Below are 20593 nucleotides of genomic sequence, written 5' to 3'. Positions count from 1 at the left end.
GTCCACAAGGTCTTAGGTAAACAAAACTTAAAGGAAAAAGTGTAAACTGTAGAAAACTAAAGTGTGTGCAGGAGGGTGACCATATTGAAATCAACTATGTGGCAGCAGGTCCAGGTTTCTTTTAATATCACATGTGGATGAAAAGTTTGTTCTTCAATGCACTGTATTCTGACTCTCTTCCAGCATCCAAGTCAGGAAGGATGAGTTCAAAGACAAAGAAAAAAAAAACTCGGTGAGTTGCACACCTATTTGTTTCTATATTATTTGTTTTGTTTGGGGAGGATTATGATTATGAGGAGGATTATGTTTCAGATTTTGTTCTTGCAGCATAGGTTTGATGAATAGACGTTGAAGAAACCTGTTGCACTTACCTATATATGCATAATAATTTATCATGCGGGGCGTTCCCGGTGGCACACCTGGTAGAGTGCGTACCATAGAGGCATTGTCCTCGTAAGCAGGCAGCCTGGGTTTGAATCCGGCTCGGAGCCCTTTCCCGCATGTCTTCCCCTCTGTCTCCCCCTTCACTCTGTCTCTTTCAATAAAGCCCAAAAATGGCCAAAAAATATCTTTAAAAAAATAAATAATAACAATTTATCATGCATAGATACATGTGCTTGATGTATTGTGTTTTCTGTTTGCCTGTATGTTGTTTTATATCCTTGTAAAGCACTTTGTTTTTCTATTTCTTGTCAAAAGCGCTTTATAAATAAAATGTACTTACTTATACGATTTAAACCATTACTATAAGAAATATAGAGCTCATATTTTTGCTATTCATGCTAATGTGGCAAGCGGAACTATAGGTGTAAGTCAATCTCTATTACCCCACTTCATGTCTCTGATCACTACATCAATTTCTCCCTCCCACTCTCCCGATCGGACTGTCTGCCCTCACCGACAGATACTGCACTGGTCCGCCGCAATATTCGCTCTCTCTCTCCTCCTGCTCTGGCCTCAACTGTTCTCTCATCCCTCCCTTCATCGGACTCATTCTCACTTCTGCAGCCCAACTCTGCAACAGACACTCTCCTTGCCACCCTCTCCTCCTCTCTTGACTCACTCTGTCCCCTCACTCCTTGGAAAGTACGCAAGTCCTCCCCTGCCCCCTGGCTGTCGGACTCTGTGCGTGCCACCAGAGCTCCCCTACGGGCATCAGAAAGGAAATGGCAGAAAACTAAACACCCTAAGGACCTACGCAACTACCAATCTCTTCTTGCTGCCTTCTCATCTTTGATCTCAGCTGAAAAAAGCTCTTTCTATCAGAACAAGATCCAATCCTCATTCTCCAACCCGAAGAAGCTCTACTCGATCTTTAGAAATCTCCTGGTCCCTCAAACCCCCCCTCCTACCTCCTCCCTCCTACCGACCCACTTTGTCAACCACTTCCTGAAAAAGATTGAGGACATACGCTCTTCATTTACCCATCCAGTCTTACAACCTGCCTCTCCTCCCTCCCCATCTGCGTCTCCCACCCTCTCAGCATTCACTCCACTGTCTCCTACTCAAGTGCTCAGCCTTGTAACCTCTCAGTCTATTGCTCCGGATCTCCTCCCGTTCCTCTCCCATCTTATCAACACTTCGACTACTGGCTGCTTTCCTAACTCTCTGAAGGAAGCAAGGGTGAATACTCTCCTCAAGAAATCCACCCTCGACCCATCCTTAGTGGACAACTACAGACCCGTCTCTCTCCTGCCGTTCCTCTCCAAAACTCTGGAACGAGCTATCTTCAACCAACTATCCTGCTATCTTCACGGGCACAACCTCCTTGACCCTCACCAGTCTGGTTTTAAGAAGGGCCACTCAACAGAGACTGCCCTTCTCGCTGTGACTGAACAGCTTCACAAGGCGAAGGCAGCCTCTCTCTCATCTGTGGTGGTTCTACTGGACCTTTCTGCAGCTTTCGACACTGTTGACCCTCAGATCCTCCTCTCCACCCTTCACCGCCTTGGAGTGTCAGGCTCTGCCCTGTCTCTACTCAAATCCTATCTCAAGGACCGCACCTTCCATGTATCTTGGAGGGGTTCTGTTTCAGAACCCTGTCCACTCACCACCGGGGTCCCTCAAGGCTCTGTCCTTGGTACGCTCCTTTTCTCGATATACACCAACTCCTTTGGCTCCCTCATCCACTCGCATGGCTTCTCCTATCATAGCTATGCCGGCGATACCCAGCTAATCTTCTCATTTCCCCAGTCTGAAACACAGGCAGCAGCACGTATCTCTGCATGTCTGGCCGACATCTCCCAGTGGATGTCCTTGCACCACCTCAAACTCAACCTGGGAAAGACTGAGCTACTTTACCTCCCAAGGAAGGGCTCCCCCACCACTGACCACCACATCACTGTCCAGAACACAGTGGTTGTCTCCACAGAAACCGCCAAAAACCTTGGCGTAACTCTTGACAACCAACTGTCCCTCTCCCCAAACATCACCGCCACTACCAGATCTTGCAGATTCTTGCTGCATAACATCAGGAGAATCTGCCCGTTTCTCACTCAGAAGGCAGCTCAGGTCCTGGTCCAGGCGCTGGTCATCTCACGTCTGGACTACTGCAACTCCCTCATGGCAGGTCTGACTGCCAAAGCCATCCGACCTCTGCAACTCATCCAGAATGCAGCTGCTCGATTGGTCTTCAATCTTCCCAAATTTTCACACACAACACCCCTCCCACAACCCGCTCCCTCCACTGGCTACCTGTGGCTGCGAGGATACGCTTCAAGACTCTAGCTCTGGCGTACTCTGCTGCTAACGGTTCAGGCCCTACTTACATCCAGGACCTTGTCAAACTCTACACCCCTGCCCGTCCTCTACGCTCTGCATCAGCCAAACAGCTGGCGACTCCCACCCTGCGTGGGTCAAGTGGGTTCTTCTTTAACATATAGCACTCCTGTAGCGATGACAGTTAGCTCTTAAAGTTATGTACTTACTTGATTCCTGTGGTCTATGTCTAGTACCTTCAGGTTGAATGCACTTATTGTAAGTCGCTTTGGACAAAAGCGTCTGCTAAATGACATGTAATGTAATGTAATGTAATGTAATCAATCGTGAGTACAAAGAAGCCAGACAACGCCACCCTGGGAGTTTCATCCAGGGAATCTTCCAACAATACCTCGGTTAAGTCATGGTCACCTAGCATATATATATATATAAATTTTAAAAAAGGCTCTTCTTTTCTCTTCTTTAACATATAGCACTCCTGTAGCGATGACAGTTGGCTCTTAAAGTTATGTACTTACTTGATTCCTGTGGTCTAAGTCTAGTACCCTCAGGTTGATTGCACTTATTGTAAGTCGCTTTGGACAAAAGCGTCAGCTAAATGACATGTAATGTAATGTAATTGAGATAGAATAGAATATATAAGTCAAGGCACTCAGGTTCGTTAACCTATAAGGAAAAGACAGGGTTCCAAGTTCAAAAATATTATTTTTATTTCACAAGCTTTTACGATTCAAAAGCACTTAAAAAAACACAAGAATACTGGCATAAGGGGAAATAGGGGCCAACTCAGAGCTGAGGCTTACCGGGGGGGAATGGGCATGGGAAGGTAGGAGCTAGTATTATAAGTCCACAATGCACATCATGCAAATCGCAGCAAACCCGAAGCCGCAGCAACCACAGACGAAGCAGTACAAGCGACAGCCATAGCAGCAACTGGTGGCAGGTATGAGTTGGGCAAAGCGTGGACAGCAGAAGGAGGCAAAACAACCAGAGGCCAAAGTCGCAGAGGCAAACAGTAGAGCAAGCAGTAGAGGCAAAGCCGTTAGAAGCAAAGCCAGTAGAAGCAAAGCAGCAGTGTTTTCTGCAAGGGTAATGTTAGTAGCCACCGCTCCCCATAGCGTTACACCGAGGCCCTGCAATAAATACACACACTTTACTGACTGATCAAACAACATGACAGGAAGAAAAAAGGGATGTGAGCGTCCACCTACCGATCAGGCAGCATCAGTGTGTGCACCGCACGGGAGGAGATCACAGAGAGAGGCCAGTGCGACGGGAGCCACCAGGACGACTGTTGCAGCCTGCAAGTGCCATTGCTGATGCCGGACCAACACCGGAGCAAGCCTACGACACAACCGTCTTTGTAAAAACAGCAAGAAACACGTTTAGACAGACACAATGCGGCGACCGCCACCATACCTGCAGCCGGTAGCAACGGGACGAACGGAAGTGAGACGACCAGGAAGTGGGCGTGTCTCGGTCCTCAAAGTCAGAGGCTGTAACTCTACCTGCCATCTGCCTTTATGGCAGACTCCTGGCAGTGATTGGCTGTTGAGAGCCAGGTAGTTAAGGGGGAAGGACATTGCAGCAGGCATCATCCTGCTACAATCATTAAGGGCGAGAGCTGTGTGTTCGTGTGGAAATGAGAGCTTTTTTTCAGCACTTGAAGTTGTCAGGAGCCATGCCTGATTTCAGGCTGCACAACTCTTTGAGGAGGACACACCCTGTGTTGATTTGAATCTTTAATCCTTCTCCTTTTTTCTTTTTTTTTTCAGAAAGTCCTTTGGGGCAACAGCACCGCCCTTCATTGACTACCTGAAAGATATTCTACGTCGATATCCAGATGGTGGACAAATTTTGAAGGTTGGTTCAATACTCTCTAAAACTGGTTATAATAATTACGGTATAAAAAATGTCATATTATATATTATACTACATAGCATTCTTTATATCAGTGGATCTCCCTGCCCTGCAAATTCAATCTGTTAAACTATGTTAATATTTCTGTTTTATTTTTTCCCCACAGGAGCTGATTCAAAATGCAGATGATGCTCAAGCCACAAAAGTGGTTTTCATCCATGATGAGAGAAGCTATGGGACTGAGAGCCTTTGGACTGATGAATTGGGACTATACCAAGGTATGCAGGGTGTTCAGACAATAGCCATGCTCTGAGGTGGTTATCAACATTAGTATAATATGTATACTAATATATATACAGTACTGTATATTATATTATGTATAATATAGTATACAGTACTGTGCAAAAATCTTAGGCAGGTGTGAAGAATTTATGCTGGTTTGAAGGCAAAGGGTGGTCACACCAAATATTGATTTGATTCAGATTCTTCTTCTGTTCATTTAATTTTGCACTTAGTTAACTGAAAAATAAATAAACGATTAACTTTTCTATTTTTGAAAGCATTCTTATTTTACAGCATTTTTTCGCATCTGCCTTAAACATTTTTAAAGTTTGTATGTTCTGCTTGTTTCATGTCGGTTTCCTCCCATAGTCAAGTGTGGTTGGCCAGATTGTAAGAGTAGAAGTGTTTTTAAAAAAGTCATAAGCACCTCTTAAGTATTTTTTGTCTGTTTTTGCAAAGGTCCTGCTCTCTACGCCTACAACAATGCATCGTTCACTCAAGAAGACTGGAAAGGAATTCAGACGGCAGGGAGGAGTGTCAAGCGCAATGATCCAAACAAAGTCGGGAGGTTTGGAATCGGCTTCAACTCTGTTTACCACATAACAGGTAAAACTACATAAAGATAACCTATAAACCTAAGAGTCTCAGTTTAAGTTTTTGTTTTACATGTATAGTAAGTTAATGGGACCATTTCTGTTTTACTCTATTCACAGATGTACCAAGTATATTCAGTTCAAAGCACCTCGGGTTTCTGGACCCCCAAGAAAAAATATTTGGGGTCAGAGAAGGAGGTTTTCGGTGGTCTTTGGATGATGCAGAAGACCAAGAAGATCTTATGACTATACATGATCAATTCCAACCTTTTCATGATATAGTTTCACTCCTGAGCGAACAAGAATGGTCAAAAGTCATCAAGGAGAATCAACAATTCGATGGGACAGTTTTCAGGTTCCCCTTGCGCAAAGAGGCATCAGATATCTCAGATAATCTATATGACTCCAACAAGGTGGTTGAGCTTTTTGACAGCTTCATTGCGGATGCTGACTTAAGCCTTCTGTTCCTGAAAAACGTGATCTCAGTGTCCTTGATACATATCGACGTACATGGTACTGTAAACAGCAGACTTGAAGTGAAATCCTCCGTCCCATCAAATGTTCTTCTGGAGTCCGAAGACGAGTCAATCACTGAGAGTTCAACAAGGTTCAAAGTGATAAGCCTAAACTCAGAACACAACAAAGAAACAACGTGGCTTTTGACAACATGTACCATGAAAGAAGGCAATGTAGAAGAGCTTGATTTACTTGCGAAAAAGTTGAGTTTTTTCCCTCAAGTTGACTTGGCATTCTCTTGTGGGGAGAAGAGTGACAGTAGAGAGAGTAGACTGAGCTGCTTCCTCCCCCTCCCAAACAATGAATCCAACAAGACAGGACTCCCAGTTTATGTCAACGCATGCTTTGGCCTCACAGACAACAGAAGACACATCAAGTGGCAAGAGGAGGACCAGAAACATGACGAACATGCTGTGTGGAACGAGTTGCTGATGAAGGAAGTGCTTCCACAAGCATACCTCATGATCATTCAAGATGCTATCAAGCTTGCTCAAGCATCTGTTCTGCCTGTCTCCTCCGTGTACGATCTGTGGCCAGATATCTGCCAGGTAAAGCACAGAGACAAATGGTATGCCGTTGCTCTGGATGTTCTTGATCACTTATTCAAACAGAATGTGGCTGTCCTCTCTCTTGCCAAAGATGAAAGACAGTTCATCACTCCATCAGAAGCTGTGTTCCCCTGTAATGGTCCAACAAGTTCTGACATTTTGGCCGCCATTGAAAGGACTTTGGTCTCCTGTGGAGAAAATCTTGTCACTTTATCAGACAACATCGCAAAAGCTATAAATGAGGCTTATCCACAGCCCAACACCCTTAAACATGTCACCCCAACATTCCTTAGGGACATTCTCCGCAGGATGGACATGCACACCATCTCCAAAGATGATAAACTCTGCCTTTTGGAATATGTTTTGAGTGATGGAAAATGCAGAGAACTCAAGGGCCTTCAACTGCTGCCACTCAATGATGGCTCTTTCAGATCTTTCACAGACCGAGAGGAGGACACTGCTTTAATTGACAGCAATGAATTTCCAAGGTGGGTTTTAAAATTTTGTCCTTATTCTCTTTTACAGTCTATATTAAATATATTACCACAAGTTATACTTCTGTAAATGGCTATTATGTTAGCCAGTTCCTGGATCACCAATAGTGATCAGATCACACTTGTTTCAGTATATTATTTGACAATTACTATAATTTTTATTTCTGCTTTGTTTGAAAAGTCTGTATTTGTTAACTCACTGTACGCTAAGATTATATGCTTACAAACGGATTCTTTGTGCAGAGTCTTGCTACCATGTTGCAAACACCTCTTCATCCCAGATGATCTCATTCCAACCTGCAGTACCCACCTGAAAGAACTGGCGAGAGAAAGTAGGAATATAATCTTAAAGACAAGTTATTTAAAGGTTGTTTTGCATTTTTGACACACGCCATAAACATTTATGTATATATTTAAAACAAAATCTATTTTTCAGATTTATTCAAGGTCATCAACATTGACGCAAACCAGGTGGCTGAATATACAAAGAAGTATCTGCCACAGGACTGGAAGCAGACGAGGACAGGGCTTGTTACCTGGAACATCAGCAGCAGTCAACATCCACCTTTCGACTGGCTCCAAGAATTCTGGAAATTTCTCAACACTCACTTCAAAGAGTTAAGTAATTTCAGTAGAATGCCATTAATACCAGTCAGTCCTCTGTCCGTAGGTCAGCCTGTATCACTAGCAAGACTAGAGCAGAAAACAACCCTCATTTTTCAAAAAAGCAAGCAGGTGAACTTGCCAACACAAATAGCTCAGTTGGTGAACAAAGTTGGTGGCACAGTGGTGACAGGAAATGAGTGGCTTAAGCATGAAGACCTAGACTCTTTTGTGCTATGCCCATCTCCCAGGAGTGTCATGAAAGTCTTGGTAAATTTAGATTCTCAGGATGTCGTCAGAGAACTCAAAACTGCCTCTCAAAAAGCACGAGAAGAACTGAAAGATTATCTTTCTTGCCTGGATTCTCTTTCAGTCACTGAGAAAGATTTACTCTCAAAGTTGCCTCTGTTTCAAACCATGAAAGGATCAAGTGTTGCAGTTCAATCAAAACAAGCTGTGCTTCTAATTTCTGGTCTAAAAGTACCGACAGAGTTCCCCATGCCCGATTCGGTTGTGCAGTGTGCAACTGAGGCTGATCGCAGACTGTTACAACTGCTCAAAGTTAATCTCATGGATACTGCAGAAGCAGCCAATCTCCTCATTGACTGTATTGAGAAGGGAGCATGCAGAAAAGAAGACACTGAGAAAATCATGACTTGGATCTTACAGAATGGCGAGATCCTTTTCTCTCAAAATCAGACCTTGAGGCGCAGATGTAAGGACTTGAGCTTCATTGAAATGAATGGAAAGCTGAAAAAAGCCTCAAACTTTTTTGACCCAAGAATTGCAACCTTTGAAGTCATTTTTGAGTCAGATTTCTTTCCCCCACCATTGTACACTCACACGTCACAGATGCTTCAAAGCCTAACAGTGCTTGGATTGCTAAATAAAGAAGTAGACGTGTCACCTGAGCACTTGTTGCATGCCGCCACACTGATTGATAGTAAACAGGTCAACTCTCAAGCTGAGGCTCTCAAAAGAGCGAAGGTGTTCTTGAAGATGTTGGATACTAGTGATCTGCTCTCAAAGTTCTCTCATGAGCAGCTTCATCACCTCAAAGTGTTAAGATGGGTCCCATGTGCTAAACCTGGCAGTGAACACTCTAACGACAAATCTCAGACAACTTGTTTTTTTTTCTGTCCAGATGAAATAAGGCATTCTATGTACGACGACATTGTTGGGCATGCAATGCCTCTGGTGGGAAATTTCAGTAACAGAGTTAGCAGCCAACTTGGTCTTCAACGCCTACCACCACCAGAAAAAGTTACAGAGAATTTGACAGTGTTGAAATTAAAAGCACAGAAAATGTCTGACCCGGACACAAATGTGGATTTCAAGAGAAAGTTGCACAGCATTTACAAACACATGCAAGACCACATCTCAGAATTTTCAACAATGATGAAAAAGGACACATCCTGGCTGTGGAATCACAACCAGTTTGTATCGCCACAGGATCTGGTCCTAGACTACCCATGTAATCTTGATCTGAGCGCCTACATTGGGAAGGTCCCAAAGGAATTTCTGGCATACAACAAGTTGCTCCAGGAGTTTGGCCTGAGAACATTGCTTTCAGATGAAGAAGTTATTGGTATTCTTCATTCCATCAAGCAAACCATTGAAGGAAGACAACTGCCATTGGCAACATTATCTGAGGTAAAAGTGTCAATTGAAATTCTGAACTGGCTGTGGAAAGAGAAAAAGACGGTTCAGGATGACATCCCAGTGCCTGTCCTCATAGAGGGTGACCAACATACCCTTAAACCACTGTCAACAGCAGTCTTCTGCGATGTAAGCAAGAATGGGTTGAAAGAGCTGAAGCACAGCCAGGAAGAAATTCATGTTGTACATGAGGAAATCCCAAGAGCAGCTGCTGAATGGTTTAATATCCAATTTCTCAGCACCCACATCCTCCATCCGGAGTTTGTGGGATTTGAACAGTGTGGACAATCTGAACTGATAACAACAAGGATTAAAAACATTCTTAAAGAGTATGATGAAGAAAGTGACATCTTCAAGGAGCTCATTCAAAATGCAGAGGATGCTGGGGCAGAAGCCTGCAAATTCTTGGTAGATTTCAGAGTGCACAAAGATGACCCTGATAGTCTCATTGACCCTGACATGACCCTTTGCCAAGGACCTTGCCTCTGGGCATTTAATAATGAGCAGTTCACACCTGAGGATTGGAAAAATATTGTCAGAGTTGGAGCTGCCTCAAAAGAAAACAAGGCGGAAAAAATAGGAAAGTTTGGACTTGGATTCAACACTGTATATCATGTGACAGATGTTCCTTCCATCCTCAGTGGCAACACTCTTCTCATACTTGATCCAAATGTAACTCACCTCAAGAAGCACATCAAACATAAAACAAATCCTGGAATCAAGCTGGATCTCGCTCAGAAGGGACTTTTTCATTGGTTTCCTGGTCAGTTTGGACCATATGAACGCATTTTTGATTGTAATTTAAGCAGACAATGTCCCCCTGAACCTTATCCAGGCACTTTGATCAAACTGCCTTTCCGAACTGAAGAAGAGGCTGTTGAGTCAGAAATAAGTTCAAAAGTGTATCACAATCACGATATCATCTCTTTTCAGCAGCACTTCACCAACAATTCACAAACTCACCTGCTGTTTTTGAAAAACATCAACACACTGTCTCTACTAACTATCTCAAACGAAGCATCAACTCCACCGAGAGATGACCAAATAGAAACTGTCCTCACTGTCTCCAAAACCACAGTTGATACAATTCAGTTGTTTACGATTCCTGATGAAACCAATGTGTCAAAGCAGCACCAAGCTGAGAAATCATTGATGAAACTTGATAAAAAGTGCAAAGAGGTAATTGATTCCTGCACAGTCAACATTGTCCAAATAAGCAGTCAGCAATCTGGTGTAACTGAAGTCCAGTCCTGGCTCCTGTACAACTGCTTTGGGACACATCAGTCTTTGCAAATGGCCCTTCAAGAAAACAAGCAAGCCAAGTTCTCTTTGCCCATTGGGGGGATTGCTGTGCCTTTGCAAAAAAATCCAGATACTGGAAAGCTGGCCTCATTACAAACAGATCTTGTTGGACAGGCATTTTGCTTCCTTCCTCTTTCGATTCACACAGGTCTTCCAGTCAATGTAAATGGAACATTTGCTGTGACGAGCAATCGAAAAGGTCTGTGGGAGAGTGGGGACAAACATGACTGGAACAAAGCCCTTCTTCAGGATCCTGTAGTGAAGGCATACATAATTGCACTTTTGGCACTTAAGGAAATGTCTGAAAACAAGCAACTGGAAACTTACAGTTATCACACTGTTTGGCCTGATCGAGAGAAAGTAAGTGAAACCTTCAAGCCTTTGGTTGATGCATTATACTCCATCCTTGCTCACCAGTCCACTGGTCCAAAGCTCTTCAGTGATGGAGAACATTGGTGCTCAATTAACAATGCCATATTTCTACACGAGAGGATTGAGGAGGATAAAGACATCTTCGCGCTTGCCATGCAAGTGTGCAAGAAACACATAAAAGCACCCAACCATGTTATTCCTCTTCCACTGTGGTTGAGAAATAGCTTCAAACAGTCGGGCCTTGAAACGGTTTTACTGAACAGAACATGGAACTGGGACAAGTTTTACCAAGAAGCAGTGTTTAACAACCTTGGTACCATGGACTCTGAGAGCAGAGATACTCTCGTACTGCATGCTATTGACCTTAACATCAAAGAAATTAACAGTCTACTGGTCCGCTATCCTTGCATCCCTACAAAAAGCGGAGAGCTCCAGTATATCAGGAAACTTGTGAATCCGACAGGGAAAGTGGCCTGTCTTTTTGAATCAGAGAGAGGACGCTTGCTTGGCGGCACCAAAAATGACTTTTTCGCCCCCAAAAGGATTCAGCGCTTGTTGGAACTTGGAATGGCTAATGATCATCTCTCACTGGAAGACATCACAGAGAAGGCAAGCACAATCCCCAAAACCTGGACCACTGACAACAAGAAAGCATATGGGCATTTGAATTGCCTTCTTGATCTTTTGAAGGATCATATGAATGACAAAGACTCTCTCCACTGGGAAACACTGAGGATGACTGAACTTCTCCCAGCATTTTCCCCTGGTGATACAAAAATGGAAAGAAATGTCATACTTAGAAGGCCCACCGATGTATTTAGTGAAAAATGCTCCCCACTCGTTAACATGACACAACATGTTCTGGATCATACCAATCTGGAAATACACAAAACCGATCCAGTCCTGCAAATTCTGGGAGTCCATGACAGTCCAGGGCCTGAGAAAGTGCTTGAGCAGCTTCAAGAAGCATGTGGGAAATCTCAATCCATTGACGGATCCATGCTCAACAAAATAGCATTTGAATGCTATAGGTTTCTGGATCGTTGTCTCATTGATGATGGGGATTTCACCTTTATTTCACAAAGAGCAAATTCATTTCCCTTCATTCTTGTCGGCAGTACATTTGCAAATGTGTGTTGTGTAGCTGAAAATGAGCAATTTGAAGCAAAACCCCATCTGCATTTACTTCCATCTGCCTTCAGTGGTTTCAGGACGCTTTGGGAATGTGTAGGTGTTGAAAAAGGTTTTACAACCATTCAGTTTCTAACTGTACTCCAGGAGATGCACTCTCAACATGGTAACAAGACCCTACCAAAGAAGGACCTGTCAATTTGCCTCACAATTTTAAAAGCCATACATGAAGCCAAAGAGAAAACGAATGACTGTCTAATACCAAACAAAGATGGTGTTTTACAACCTGCAAGCAAGATGTTTTACAATGACAGTCCATGGATGCCAGTCGCTCCAGGTGTCACATTATGTCACGAGCATATCTCACGTTCTATGGCTAAGCACTTTGGAATCAAAACAACCAGGCATTATACCCTGCAAAACTATGAAATTGAGAACATTTCACCATTTGCTTTTGAGTTTGAACAGCATGAAGATCTGACTGTTCGAATCAAAAACATAATTTCAGGCTATCCAGCAAAGAAGGATATCATTAAAGAGCTTATCCAAAATGCTGATGATGCAGAGGCAACCGAAATAAACTTTGTTTGGGACAGGCGACGGCATGGCACAGAAAAAACATTTGGGAAGAAATGGAACCAATTGCAAGGTCCAGCACTATGTGTGTTCAACAACAAAGTGTTTTCTGATGCTGACCTGGCTGGAATTCAACATTTAGGAGAAGGAGGAAAGCACAACTCTCCAGGGAAGACAGGGAAGTTTGGAGTAGGATTCAACTCTGTTTACCATCTGACTGACTGCCCCTCAATCCTCACTGGAGATGAGCTACTCTGCATTTCTGATCCCAATCGAAAATATATTGAAAGTTATTCAGACAAACCACCAGCTGGCACTGGCTATACACTAGCTAACACTTTCAAGAACATGTACATGGACATCTACAAATCCTTTCTTCCAGACCAATTTCCTCTTAAAGAGGGTACAATGTTCAGATTACCTCTGAGGATGGGTACCATGGCAAACAACTCTAAAATATCACATCAGGGCGTCACTGACCGTGACATGGAAGAACTATGCTCAGAACTCTCAAAAGATCCCGAAGGACTAATTCTGTTTCTGAAAAACATCTGCAAAATAAAAGTCCATGAAATCAGTGAGCATTCAGGAGAACTCAAAACAATCTTCACGGTTGAAAAAAGCCTGCCACAAAAATACAAAAAAAGAAAAGATGCTTTTGTCAAACTTCAACAAATTGCGCTGCAATCGGACATACCAGTAACACCTGAGCAGGTAATTTATGGAACCTTGATTTCAACCTCAGATGAAAGACAAACTAGATGGATCATTGCAGAGCAGTTTGGCTTTTCCAAAAACAGTGGTGATGATGATGAAGTAACACCATCGGAGAAACTTCCCCAAGCAGCCATAGCAGCACAGGTGAGCTCAAAAATCAACAAGAGTTCAGATGTGGCTCCACCCAGTGCCATAGATTTTAAGGGAGAAGCTTTCTGTTCACTTCCTTTGCCGGGGAAAACTGGACTGCCAGTGCATGTCAATGCAAACTTTGAGGTAGATTCTGCCAGGAGAAACCTTTGGAAAGAAGATGGACAGGGTCTAAAATCTAACTGGAATGAATACTTGAAACACAATGTCATTGCTCCACTGTATGCAGATCTCCTTCATTACATCAGCCCTAGCACTGCAGAAAAGAAAGTTGATCCTGCACATATTGAGTCACACTTCTTGTGTTTTTGGCCAACTGTGTCTAAAGATGTTGGCCAGGATTGGCATGAAATGATACATGAGGTATACAGATCAATCAAAGAAAGAGGCCTGGATGTGATTCCATTTCTGAGGAGTTCAACACAAACAATTGCAGGCCATGAATTTAGGGAGCACTCTTTGAACTGGTGTGATGTCAAAGAAACTGAAACAACTCAGGCACCTTACCTGATACATTGGATAAGTGATGAGATTAATCCCATTTTGGAGGATCTTGGAATGAAATTGGTTCCTCCTTCAATGCAAAAAGTTTGGAAAAGTTTCAAATCTGCTGGCATTGAACTAAATGATGTGAATCCTTCAACTGTGCAGACTTTCCTAAGAGAGAAAAGCCTTAATGACTCAACCCAAACAGATGAGGGTTTACCCCTGCCCATAAGTGTCACTCTGATCAAAGATCCAACAAGATGTTCAAAGCTCTTGAGTTTCTGCTTAAGAGATTTTGACTTGAAAAAGACCAACTTCAGTCCACTCAGTGGGCTTCCACTTCTTCTCACAAGAGATAATGTTTTGAGAGTGTTTAACTCCAAAACTCCCAAGCTGATATCAAGATATGACAGTCTGTTCTCTGGCTACGAGGACCAGTTTGCAGATCATAAGACCAATAGAGACCACATTGAAGTTCTACAAACTTTAAACCTTGTCAAAAGCTTGACATTTCCCTGTGCAGCAGAGTATCTGAAGCCGTTAATTCAGCAGTGTCTTCAGAATTGTGAAGTTGATCTGCACAGTGGTCTTCATGTCCCAAACGAGAACATGTTGGACTGGCTGAAATCCCTTTGGGCATTCTTAACAAGTCAAATTAAACCTGCAACTTTTAGTGGTGATCAACAAAGTCCCACATTCAGTGATGTGAGGAAACTCTTCAGTGAATGCTGCATCTTACCGGTTGTGTGTCCAAGGTTGAACAACAACCACTTCCTGCAAACGATGAAAGACATGCCGAGTGTGATTCAGTCTGCCACAGACCATGACATATCAGGCATCCTCTTTAAACTTGGTTTTTTGAAGCTTGACAATGTGTTTTTCTCGAAGATAATTGTAGACCTGCAGGATCGTTTACTTCCCCACTCAGAACTTATGGATGTAAATGATAAAAGCTGTGTGTTGGACCAGGTCTACAACGTTAACCGCTCAGAGTTTCCCCAGCTTTCCATTGATGAGATGAAAGAGCTTCAGTGTTTCCTGCAGTCTGGAGTATCAAAGTCCGAAGACAAGCAAGCATACCAGAGAAAGCTCAAATCCTTGCCATTATTTGAAACAGTAGATGGTAACCGAATGAGGATTGATGGACTTGAAGAAGTATTTATCCTCAACAGCAACTATTCAAGGACATTTCCAGATTTGTTCAATCTGCCCAACAGTAACAGCATTTTTCTCAAAAACAATCCAGAGAACTGCAGTCTGTCAGAAACATTGAACATCAAAAACCTGACTGATATGGACTATTTCATGAAGTTCATTCTACCCGCCGTACACACATTCACAGAGATACAGATGCTTCACTGTCTCAAACTGTTACTGTCACTTCCATTCCAATCTTCTGATGAAAAGGACACAATCATCTCCTCAATGAAGACGGTGAAATTGATTCGCAATTCTCAAGGCAGTCTGGAGACAGCATCATACTACTTTGATGAAGGTGTGGAGCTATATCAGAAGATGTTGCCCCAAGAGAGATTTGTGCCTAAGAGATTTTGGAATGAGTTGTGTGAAGAAAATCCACACACACGAAAACAACTGGAAGACTTACTCAGGGACCTTGGAATGAAGTGTATTGTGTCAAAAGATGACATAATAACATTTGCACAGCAGTTAGAAACTGAAGCAAAAGGAAATGGCCAACTTAAGGAGCTGAAACAGAAATCATCATTAATTTTCAAAGCAGCCTGGACTACAGTGAGTAACAGTAACAAAGAGGAAGGGTTGCTGGAGAGCATAGTTGACATCAAGTTCATGTTTCCAGTGAAAATTCAAAAAGAACTGTGCAACTATCATCAACCATTTGCTGCTGAGGAAACTGCTGTTAAAATCAGAGGATCTTTGATGGATGGCAATGCCAAGCATCAGCAACTGATTTGGTCATCAATGCCAATTATAGACATACCAGTTTATAAGTCACAAAAGTTCCTGAAAATGATGAAAAATGCAGGAGCTCATGAAAACCCACCTACACTCTGTGTAACCAGTAACATGAGCAACATCTGTCAGTCGCTGTGTAAAACTGACCAGTTGATCAAAACACGTGCTGAGGTGTTTCGAAGTGCTTATGCCTACCTTCAAGCAAATGTGTTTGAAGGCCAACCATTGGCTGGTCTTCCTGTTGTGTTGGTTGAAAAAGACAAAGAACTCGTGAGACCTGATGATGCGTCTTTTTCACTCCCCTACCGTGACTTCAGGCCATATTTGTACAACATTTCGCCGCAGGATGTCATGTTCAGAGACTTCTTCAAGAAAATTGGTGTAAAGGACCAACCTACTACAGTGCAGTATTGTAATGTTCTTGAAGCAGTCTATGTGGATTCCTGTGAAAAAGCGCAACTAAACCCAAACCAACAGAAAACTGTGAAACGTGCTGTCGAGCAGTTTTTCAAGTTAATCAAAACTCCAGGAGACCAGTCGCTTGTTGACGATGTAAAGACTTTGTATCTTCCTGCAGTAGATGGTAAATTATACCCCTCACATACACTCTACTACAATGACACAGCGTTTGAGACCAAAAGGCTGGAAAAAGCGTTGGAGAATGAGTTCTTGTTGCTTGAGAAACTCAGTGAATGTAATTTAGGCAAAAACAGATATGAGCATCTATGGTTGTTGCAATTGCTGCCTGAGAAATTTAGGCCTAAAATGCTGACTCAAATCACAGAGGAGAGAGTGGAGGAAGAATGCATGCAGCTTTGTGAGCTTGTGCCACACTGTGAATTTAGTGGATGGTTTGAGAAACATCTGTCTTCAGGAGCATTCACACATGGACTAATTTGTCTTATAATGCAGCAGTCTCGAGGAGAAATAACACCAGAAGATGCTACAGACATGTGCAAAAAGACTTTTGGCAGTATTCAGATTGTCTGCTGCGGAAGTCTGATAACAAAGTTGTTTGTGAATAAACAGCCACTACATAAAACTGCTATTGAAACCAACGTTTTTGTCAAAAAAAATCAACAAGGTTACAAATTTTACTTGAAACACAACAATGACATGGCTCTCATGGTGAAAAATAGCATCTGTATGAAACTGGCAAAGGAGATTAATGCTCTTTTAGGAAACAGAATGGGATCAGACCATCTCCCTGTCCTCGGCCAACTTCTCATGTGTGACAGCCTGCAACATGTTTTGACAACTCTGGCTGAGAATAGCATCCATGACAGTCCTGAGACTGAAAGCATGCTCCTCAATCCACCGCCCCCTGGAACAGAAATTCCTGAGGAATGGCATGATTCCTTAGACATGAACATCCTCAATAACTTTGAAGAGGGGGAATATGTTGGCTACAGCACTAACAACAAGTATATTTATGCAGTTATTGCTGAAGAACAGCCTAGGCAGGCTGGACTTTATTCTCAGAGATACAGGATAGATATTGGAGAAGATGAGCCAGTTGAAGTCAGTTGCCTTGACTTGTATCAGTTTAAACGACCGAAGAAGCCAGAACCTGAGGAGAGGACTTGCACATCTGCCAAATCTTCTCGCACGGATCTGGTGCCACTACCAGGAGCTCTGCCACATTCTTCCCAACCATCAACTACAAGTTCCTCATCTACAAGATCCTCACCAGCCACTATTGAAGAAGCTAAACAGGAAATAGACAAATGTTTGGCAGAGATCTGGACTCTTCCTAGGGAGGAGAGGGATAAAGCCATCAAACGACTGTACCTTAGATGGCATCCTGACAAAACCCCTGACTGCCCACTTCTCGCCACTGAGGCATTCATATACTTGAAGAATCAAATTGATGAGCTCAGCAAAGGCAAGGGCAAAGGCAATAGTGCCAGCTCGTCCTCCCCAAGTGGAAACTTTAATTTCCGCAACCATTATCGGCAATGGGATCAGGAAGCCAGGCATCACAGAAATAGTCGAGAGCAGTTCTCTAGAGGCTCCTACAACTTTTGGACCCATAATGATGTCCCGAAGCCGAACAGAGGGGAGGCCCAGCGCTGGTGTAGACAAGCTCGTTGTGATCTCAATGCAGCTCACAAAGACATGAGTGGGGCAAGCACAGAGTGGTGTCTGTTCAAAATCCATCAAGCAGTGGAAAAGTCTCTCATAGCTGCAAAGTATAAAAAGGATGGCCAGTATCCAACAGACTGCTCTATTTCAGCCCTTGCTGCAAAAGTTTCCCTTTACAACCTCCAACTGAGAGTTCTGCCTGAAATTGTGCAGAATCTGAAGACACTGGGAGTGGACGCCAAAGAGACTCAGTATCCAAACTGCCATCCATTTCCCCATATTCCCAATGATCGTTTCAAATCAGAGAATGAAATGTTGGCGCTGGACAAGGCATCTGAGCTTCTCAGTAAAGTAGAGGCATATGTGAACTAGGGATGTGGGACAAACAGTTTTAGCAGAGTCAGTTCAAGATGCTTTCACATCCATATTGTGATAATATAACAAAAATATAAACAAAAATGTTTTTTTTTGTGAAACAGGATAGGAAAATGCTATGCGAATTCTTCAGAAAGATTGTTTTATTTCTGAGTAACTGCTGAAAATGTAAATATCAAAGAAACTGTGAGTTGTAGACAGTTATGACAACTCATTGAGAACCAATGAGCTCTCTGCATTCCTTTGTTATGAACATATGTATTTTTTCTTCTTTTTTCTCTCCATTGTAAATATTTACAGCTAATCAGGGGTGAATATAATCTCCATCTCTTTGTATCGAAAATGAAAAGCTCTTTTTTCTATGTAAACATTTATGACTACTCATTAAGAGCCAATTTAATTTCTTTATTGTTTTATTATGAAAAAGACAAATATATGTTGTTGTTTTTTGCAAGGTTAACATTTATAACTACTCATTAAGAACCAAGGTAATCCTTTGCAAAGAAAATGCCTGTGTCAACTTTTTTTGTTGTAATTTATGACAACTCATTGTAAAACCAAGATAATCTCATTATTACATTGTTATGAAATTGCAAATATAATCTTTTTACAGTGTTGTGAACATTTATAACTAATTGAAGACCAGTATAAACTCTGTATTACTTTGTAACAAAAATGTTAACTTTTTTTTCAATGTTAACAAATATAATCTCTATTACTTTGTTATGAAAATATAAACTTGTTTCTTCTGGTTTCAAAACATCTTTCCAAAGGATAGCATTTGAAAGTTAGCCAGCTGGCTATCACTGGTGTATTTTTACAGAAATGTAGACAACAGTTAATGTGTGTTGCCCTAATAAATGAATAAAATGAAATGTTATGGCTCATTTTCATTTATAACTACTTACTGAGGATCAATGTAACCACTGTAAGACTTTATGAAATGCAAATATAAAGAAGTTTGGGGGATTTTGATTACCATTTTTTTTACGGACTTTCAAAGTACATATTAATGTAATTGGGTAGCAACTCACTTATTGAGATTCTTCCATAATTAAAATATTGCTGTTTGCGCGTTCGCATCAAAGAAGCTGCGATCACGAGCAAGCTTCCCCCATATTCCAGTGATTTATTATGTTTATGATGTGTGTGAGGTTGTTGCTGCAGCTGCTCCCTGTCTGTCACTATGCTGACGAGTTGCTAGTGACAACACGTTGCCATGGTGATAAGATAAACAACGTAAAAGTACTTCAGAAGCGACCAGCAGCACCGGCCACCAGGCTCCACCACTACCCGGCCACCACTACCCGGTCCACCACTAACAGGTCCACCACTACCCAGTCCACCACTACCAGGTCCACCACTACCCGGTCCACCACTATCCTGTCCTCCACTACCCGGTCCACCACTACCCGGTCCTCCACTACCCAGTCTACCACTACCCAGTCCTCCACTACCCAGTCTACCACTACCCGGTCCTCCACTACTCAGTCTACCACTACCCAGTCCTCAACTACCCTGTCCGGCACTACCCGGTCCTCAACTACCCGATCCTCAACTACCCTGTCCACCACTACCCGGTCCTCCACTACCTGGTCCACCACTACCCGGTGCTGTGTATAACATGTGGTCAGATAGCCTTCCCAAACGTCAGGCTCACCGCCTATTGCTGTAATTAAATGATATGACAATGTTCTGAGTGTGCTATAGCCTATATAATCAAAGGGAATATTTTAATGGCCTACTTCATTCATATTGAAAAAAAATTGTTAAGTAAACTTAAACTCTTTTAATAGCGATAGCTTTCATTAAATACATGTGGTCTAGAACTACAGGTCCATATCTGCAGGTCTGAATCTGCAGTCTCCGGGTCTGCAGACCAAGGTATTTATAGTTAATGAAAACTAGAATTGCAAAAACATTTTTGTTAACTGAAATAAAAATAAAAATGAGAGTTTTTATGGGTAAAAAAACCCATAATTAACTGAAACTGTATTGTGAGGTTACAAAACTAACTAAAACAAACTAAAATCATTGTGAAAATGTCCTTCGTTTTCGTCTTTGTCAACTTTTTTCAGACGTGAACCTTTTTGGTTGATGTGAAATCTATTTCATCTATCTGGTTTTATGACTGATTAAATTTATTGGGGCTGAGATGGATAAGACAAAGAAAATAAAGACAACATTTATT

At 42.4% G+C, this 20593-nt stretch overlaps 1 protein-coding gene across 1 annotated transcript; it reads left to right on the top strand.

Moving 5' to 3' along the window:
* The first annotated feature begins 200 nt into the window (after positions 1 to 200).
* LOC131990660 (sacsin-like) lies at positions 201 to 19250 on the top strand. Its single transcript, XM_059355744.1, has 7 exons — positions 201 to 232; positions 4494 to 4581; positions 4745 to 4856; positions 5320 to 5466; positions 5574 to 7005; positions 7255 to 7343; positions 7448 to 19250. Exons 1-7 carry the CDS (start codon positions 201 to 203, stop codon positions 18397 to 18399), a joined length of 12852 nt encoding a protein of 4283 aa, XP_059211727.1. The 3' UTR covers positions 18400 to 19250.
* Positions 19251 to 20593: the final 1343 nt, after the last annotated feature.

The sequence above is a fragment of the Centropristis striata genome, chromosome 18 (genome assembly GCF_030273125.1).
Source record: "Centropristis striata isolate RG_2023a ecotype Rhode Island chromosome 18, C.striata_1.0, whole genome shotgun sequence".
NCBI classification, from domain to species: domain Eukaryota; kingdom Metazoa; phylum Chordata; class Actinopteri; order Perciformes; family Serranidae; genus Centropristis; species Centropristis striata.
This window is presented reverse-complemented; position numbering and strand designations above follow the sequence as displayed.

Coding starts and splice junctions, on each gene's coding strand:
- LOC131990660 (XM_059355744.1), top strand. CDS start 201: ATGAGTTCAAAGACAAAGAAAAAAAAAACTCG. Junction 4,857..5,319: donor TGAATTGGGACTATACCAAG/GTATGCAGGGTG, acceptor GTTTTTGCAAAG/GTCCTGCTCTCTACGCCTAC. Junction 7,344..7,447: donor GAAAGAACTGGCGAGAGAAA/GTAGGAATATAA, acceptor TCTATTTTTCAG/ATTTATTCAAGGTCATCAAC.